Below are 6,830 nucleotides of genomic sequence, written 5' to 3'. Positions count from 1 at the left end.
GACGCACGCAGGCCAATGGTCCACGTAAGCAGACGCACGCAGGCCAAGTCCCTCCTGGGCCGAGCACAGCCGGCGCGGGGGCCTTGGCCGCTGGCAGCTCTGCCTCCCCGCCCTCGACGCCGCCGCCGCCGCCTCCACTTGCTCGTCCTCCTCCCCGGCCGGCTCCCCACCCCGCAGCTCCAACCGAGACTCCCGGCAGCTCGGGCTCGTCGTTCTGCCCCTGCTTCCCTGGGTCCCCGTCAGAACCTCTGAGGGAAGGCCGGCTTCTGCTTCGGGCTCTGATCTGTAACTTGCCCAGCCCTCCTGGACTAGTAGCAGCTATAGAATTGGACAAGATATTGATACATTAAGCAACTGTTTTCAGGTAGCACAAAACAAACTTCTCAGGAGAAACGAGCAGTTGAGCCCGTCACCCTGCTCTCCGAGGTGTAAAGAGGCTGGAGTGCAAGCCGAGAGGATCACGTGGGGAGCGGCTGAGACGCTGGAATCTGTGGGGTGCGGCGTCAGAGAAGGACGCTGTTTAGAGAGGTGGCCTCAGAAATCCATAAGGGGGTCCCCGGAAGTCCATGCCTGAGGACAGGGTATACAACCACAGCAAGACCACCGGATACTGAACCGAACAGCAGTTGCGACAGAGATGAGAATGGAACAGAGATACCCAGGTCGAGCAGTGCTGGCAGAAAAACAGTGCTGAGGGACGCTGGGTGTCGGGGCCTCTGAAGGAGGAACTCTCCTTAACAAGTGTATCCAGCTAAAACACCAGAAAGACTGCACTGGACGAGTACGGAGACCATACCCCGGAGAAAGGCCCACTGTAGACGCCCTAACATGCTCTACGCGGCTGCAGGGGAGTCAGGGTGTGGAGATTTGAGTCCTGCCAAGTTAGAACTTGTGGAACGCCTTGCTTTCCACAGATATGAACTAAAGAAGCATAAAGCCAAGCCTACACCAGTTCAGGATGACCATCCAGGAGCTGAAGTACTGGCTGGAGTAAGAATCCCCCACCCTTAGGAGATCACAGAGTTCAGAATCTCTGCAAGAGATACACAGTACTCAGTATTCAATTTAAAAAATTACTGGATATACAAAGACGAAATTGTGATCCACAGTTAGAAAAACTGAGATGGCCTCTTTTACTGTTGTTATTTGATAATGCAGGTGTTAAAACTATGTTCAGAGATTAAATGAAAATATGAGTGAACAGAGAGTCTTAGCACAGAAACAAAAGTTATAGAAACCTAATGATAGGGCCTATTACACAGAGTGAAGTCAGGGAAAAACTACTGTATATTAACGCATATATATGGAATCTAGAAAGATGGTACTGATGAACCTATCTGCAGGGCAGCGTTGGAGACGGCAGACACAGAGACCAGACTGTGGACACGGGGCAAGAAGGGGAGGCTGGGATGAACGCAGTGAGCACCATGGAAACATACACATCACCGTGTGATATTAGGGCGCCAGTGGGGATTTGCTCTATGACACAGGGCGTCCAGTCTGGTACTCCGTGACAAGCTAGAAGGCTGGGATGGGCTGGGCAGGTGGGAGGGAGGTCAAGGACGCAACATGACGTACCTACGGCTGATTCATGGTGAAACCAACACAGTAATGTAAAGCAATTATCCTCAAATTAAAAGTGAGTTTAAATAAACACCTAATGAGAATTCCAGAATTGCAAAGTGCAATAACTGAAATGAAAAATCCACTGGATGGGTTAAACAGCAGATTGGAGGTGGCAGCAGAATGAACTTGAAGACATACAAATGTAGTTTTCTGTATTTGGAAATGGAGGGCTGAAATGCTGAGACCCTGAAATGTGAATTTGGAATTCATTCTTCAAATATTTATTAAGTCCTCAAGGTGCTGTCCACCCCACTCCCTAACACATAAGCCTAAAGAATCCATCATGAAAGAACACGGATCACTCTTTCAATTCCTTCCGGAGTAGAGAACTGTTCTGAGCACTGGGGATACACCAGTGACAGCTGCTGCCTTCATGGAACTTGCGCGGCAGAGGGAGCGACGATTATTTTCTATACTCAGGGATAAATGCTATGAGAAAAATTAGATCTGAACAAATGAATGATGGTGGAAGAGTGCTATTTCAAACAGGCTAACCAGGGAGGGCCTTCCTGAAGATGTGGTGTGAGAACAAGCCATGTGAATATGCTGTGCAACACTGCTTAATAGAAATAGGATGCAAGCTACCTAGGTAACTTAAAAATTTTCTAGGAGCCTCCTTCAAAAATAGGTGAGGGAATTCCCTGGCAGTGGTTAGGACTCCATGCCTTCACTGCCAAAGGCCCAGGTTCAATCCCTGGTAAGGAAACTAAGATCCCACAAGCTGTGTGGAGCTGTCCAAAAAAAAAAAAAAAAAAGTGAAGTTCTGATATTTAACCAATATGTCAAAAATATTACCATTTCAACATGTAATCAATAGAGAATGCTGAGATGTTTTATATTCTTTTGTACTAAATCTGACATCTATGTCTATTTTATACTTACAGTACATCTCAATTTGGACACTAAATTGTTACTGGAAATATCTGATTGGTATTCAGAGTTTATAAAACTTTCAGCTGAATGAGTATATCTATGTATTCATGCCCAAGCATACTTAGAATAGACTTTACTTTTTAGGGAACTTTCAGGTCGATAGCAAAGTTGAATAGAACATAGCAGAGACCCAATACACCCTACTCGGACACACACACACACAGACACAGACACACACAGACACACACACACACACACAGACACACACACAGACACACACACACACAGACACACACACACACACACACAGTTTTCCTCACCCTCAACATCCTGCACCGTGTAGAACTGTCTCGATTGCTAACCCAACACTGACACCCAATTATTACCTAAAGTCCTCAGCTTATCTTAGGATTCGCACTTTGTGTTGTAAATTCTGAGTGTGGACAAACGTATAACGATGTGTGGACTTCCCTGGTGGCTCAGAGGGTAAAGCATCTGCCCACAGTGTGGGAGATCCGGGTTCAATCCCGGGGTCAGGAAGATCCCCTGGAGAAGGAAATGGCACCCCACTCCAGTACTCTTGCCTGAAAATCCCATGGACTGAGAAGCCTGGTAGGCTACAGCCCATGGGGTCACAAAGAGTCCGACATGACTGAGCAACTTCACTTTCACATAATGATATGTAATCACAACTATAGTATCATATAGAATAAATTCACAGCTGTAAAAATCCCTATGTTGCACTTATTCCTCCTCCCTTACCCCTAAACTCCTGGAAATCACGTATCTTTTTTACTCTCCAAAGTTTTGAGTTTTCCATAATGTCATATAATTGGAATCATACAGTATATATAGCCTTTTCAGATTGGTTTAACTTAGTAATATGCATTAAGATTCCCCCAAACCTCTTCAGGTACATCCACTGGATCATCAAAAAAGCAAGAAAGTTCCAGAAAAACATCTATTTCTGTTTTATTGACTACACCAAAGCCTTTGACTGTGTGGATCACAATAAACTGTGGAAAATTCTGAAAGAGATGGGAATACCAGACCACCTGACCTGCCTCTTGAGAAATCTGTATGCAGGTCAGGAAGCAACAGTTAGAATTGGACATGGAACAACAGGCTGGTTCCAAATAGGAAAAGGAGTACGTCAAGGCTGTATATTGTCACCCTGCTTATTTAACTTCTATGCAGAGTCCATCATGAGAAACGCTGGGCTGGAAGAAGCACAAGCTGGAATTAAGATTGCTGGGAGAAATATCAATAACCTCAGATATGCAGATGACACCATCCTTATAGCAGAAAGTGAAGAGGAACTAAAAAGCCTCTTGATGAAAGTAAAAGAGGAGAGTGAAAAAGTTGGCTTAAAGCTCAACATTCAGAAAACAAAGATCATGGCATCCGGTCCCATCATTTCATGGCAAATAGATGGGAAGTGACTGACTTTATTTTTCTGGGCTCCAAAATCACTGCAGATGGTGACTGCAGCCATGAAATTAAAAAATGCTTACTCCTTGGAAGGAAAGTCATGACCAACCTAAACAGCATATTGAAAAGCAGAGACATTACCTTGCCAACAAAGGTCCGTCTAGTCAAGGCTATGGTTTTTCCAGTAGTCATATATGGATGTGAGAGTTGGACCATAAAGCTGAGCGCCGAAGGATTGATGCTTTTGAACTGTGGTGTTGGAAAAGACTCTTGAGAGTCCCTTGGACTGCAAGGAGATCCAACCAGTCCAGCCTAAAGGAGATCAGTCCTGGGTGTTCACTGGAAGGACAGATGCTGAAGCTGAAACTCCAATACTTTGGCCACCTGATGTGAAGAGCTGACTCATTTGAAAAGACTGTGATGCTGGGAAAGATTGAAGGCAGGAGAAGGGGACAACAGAGGGTGATGAGATAGCTGGATGGCATCACTGACTCAATGGACATGCGTTTGGGTAAACTCTGGGAGTTGATGATGGACAGGGGGGCCTGGCATGCTGTGGTTCATGGGGTCGCAGAGAGTCGGACACGACTGAGTGACTGAACTGAACTGAAACCTTTTCAGGGATTCCTTGGTGGCTCAGACGGTAAGAATTCACCTACATTGCAGTACACCTGGGTTTGATCGCTGGGTTGGGAAGGTAGCCTGGAGGAGGGCATGCAAACCACTCCATTGCTCCAGCCTGGAGACTCCTCATGGCCAGAGGAGCCTGGTGGGCTACAGCGCACACTGTCACAGAGTCAGACAAGACTGACGACTAAGCACACATCTTTTCACGGCTCGATTCCACGTCATGAACGTACCACAGTTTTTTTATACATTTACCTACTGAAGGACATCTTGGTTGCCCCAAGTTTGGCAAGTATGAATAAAGCTACTATAAACATTTGTGAGCAGGTATTTGTGTGGACATAAGTTTTTAGCTCCTTGTAGTAAAAACCATAAAATTTACTGTTATACACTCACACTTAAGGGAGCTTAAAATGTATAATTCAAGACTTCCTTGGTGGTTAAGAATCCACTTACCGATGCAGGGGACATGGGTTCAATTCCTGGTCAAGGAACAAAGATCCTGCACGCACATCGATCAACTAAGCCCGAGCGCCTCAACTACTGAGCCTGCGTGCCGCAGCACAGGCCAGAGTCTGGCGCAGCAACGAAAGATCCTGCGTGATGCAGCAAAGGTTCCATGCGCTGCAACTGAGATGCAATCCAGCCAAACAAATACATTTTTAAAAGGCGAATATATATTCCATATACTCTAGAAGAAGGGGTCTACTGACTCTGAAGATTCAAGATACTTGCATTACACGGCTTAGTGAAATGGCAGCTTATTCACGCTTTCACATAACATGTTTTTGAAGAGTTTAAGCACTTTACATACCACTGGCTTTGTCCGTTTTTTCCCCTGTGGCTAATGCTTTGCATCTAAATATACTTCACATTTTTTAAAAGTGCAAAATTTTAAACTTTTATTCTAAAATCTTCAATAGTATTGGTACTGAAGCTCAATGACATTGACAAGCACCACTTAAGGAGAAAGGAAAACACCACAAATCTCATTGGATCTTTAGATATTCCAGAAAAAGGGCTAGTAGAAAGAGACCACTGTACGTAAATGATGCTGAAATGTTAACATAAGCTAACAAATAAATTATAAGACTTGTTAAATAAACTGCAAAAGTTTTTAGGTTTACTACCATCAACCTTTCTAACCTTAACATCTAAACTAGTAACACTGCCATAGAACACAGCAGGATGTGGTATGAGGAGGAGGGCTTGAATGCTCACGACATTTCTTATTAGCTGCCTGAAATGGTCTTTGGATATGGTGTCTGTTTTTCCCTTTCTTTTCCTTGCTTTAAAAAAAATTTCAGTGTTTTCAACTAGAGAGTGGAGGGACTAATATCACCTGCGTATCTCTGTTGGGAGAATCAAAATGCAGACACAAGGCTTTGTAACTAGCATATCGTATCAATATTTAAGTTTTAAGAGCGAAGATTTGAAATAATTACTACTTGAATTGTTTCAGAAATGTTTCCAATTTTAACTTGGTGTGATAGATATTTTATTAATCAATTGGGGTAACTGCTTATACTCTATTGCTTTCCATGTGCACACTAGATAATCAGCAACTGTTTGTTGATTTTCCATTCGTTTCTCAGGACTCTGGTACGTGGTGAAGTATTACCAGTTCTGCACGCTGTATCCGACCGCTCTCAATAAACGTCGCATTCGGAGCACTCTGGTACCAGGAAGATTTAGGGTCCAAATGAATTCTGAGCTCGGACAGACACGCTCTGTAGACGATGAGGCTTTCAGAAGACAACCCACCTGCTCCGCGCTCTGAAACAGCACCGAGCGGACTCGCAAGGGTCTCTGCCCGCCTCTCGGCTCAACTCCCCACCATCTTCCCGGCAACTCCCAGAACCTCCTCCCCAAGCGCGCAACGCGGCCGCGTCTCTGGCCTTCCCGTCGCGCTCCGTCACGTCGCCTCTTGCCGCGTCTCTGAGCCCTTCCCGGCCTCCCGCCCCGCGCCTCCCCGGCGCTCCTCCGACGCCCGTCGTCTGCTCGCCGCGCGCCTCCACGCCGCCTCCCGTCGCTCTTCCTCAGCGGACCGCGGGCTCTCGAGGGGCCTGCCCTGCTCCCCGCCGCAGGCCGGGCGCCGGGCGCGGCCCTAGGAAACGAAGCGTTCGCAGGACGCGCTTCCCGGCGGAGCTGCGCGCGGTGCGCGCGCCTCCCGTCGGCACGCTCGGTTCCCGCCGCCCCCGGGGGCGCGCCCAGCCGGGCCCGCGGCAGCAGGAGCCCCGCCGTCCGAGCGGCCCGGGCCGCGGGGGGCGGGG

General features: G+C 46.9%; 1 protein-coding gene and 1 long non-coding RNA gene across 2 annotated transcripts in view; both read right to left on the bottom strand.

Annotated features, from left to right (window-relative positions):
- Nucleotides 1-6,384, bottom strand: part of LOC120853535 — a 9,324-nt gene extending 2,940 nt beyond the window's left edge. Inside the window, exon 1 of the long non-coding RNA XR_005718799.1 lies at nucleotides 5,014-6,384. This is a non-coding gene — a long non-coding RNA (uncharacterized LOC120853535). The remainder of the gene's footprint in view (nucleotides 1-5,013) is intronic.
- An 88-nt stretch (nucleotides 6,385-6,472) lies between these two features.
- Nucleotides 6,473-6,830, bottom strand: part of LOC120853591 (putative hydro-lyase KRH_21160) — a 5,296-nt gene continuing 4,938 nt past the window's right edge. The window contains exon 4 of the mRNA XM_040227548.1: nucleotides 6,473-6,664. Within this exon, the coding sequence (XP_040083482.1) occupies nucleotides 6,473-6,664 (192 nt within the window). The remainder of the gene's footprint in view (nucleotides 6,665-6,830) is intronic.

Source organism: Oryx dammah, unplaced genomic scaffold (genome assembly GCF_014754425.2).
Source record: "Oryx dammah isolate SB20612 unplaced genomic scaffold, SCBI_Odam_1.1 HiC_scaffold_26, whole genome shotgun sequence".
In the NCBI taxonomy this organism is placed as follows: Eukaryota; Metazoa; Chordata; class Mammalia; order Artiodactyla; family Bovidae; genus Oryx; species Oryx dammah.
Note: the sequence above shows the minus strand (reverse complement) of the source record. Positions and strands in the feature narration are given on the sequence as shown.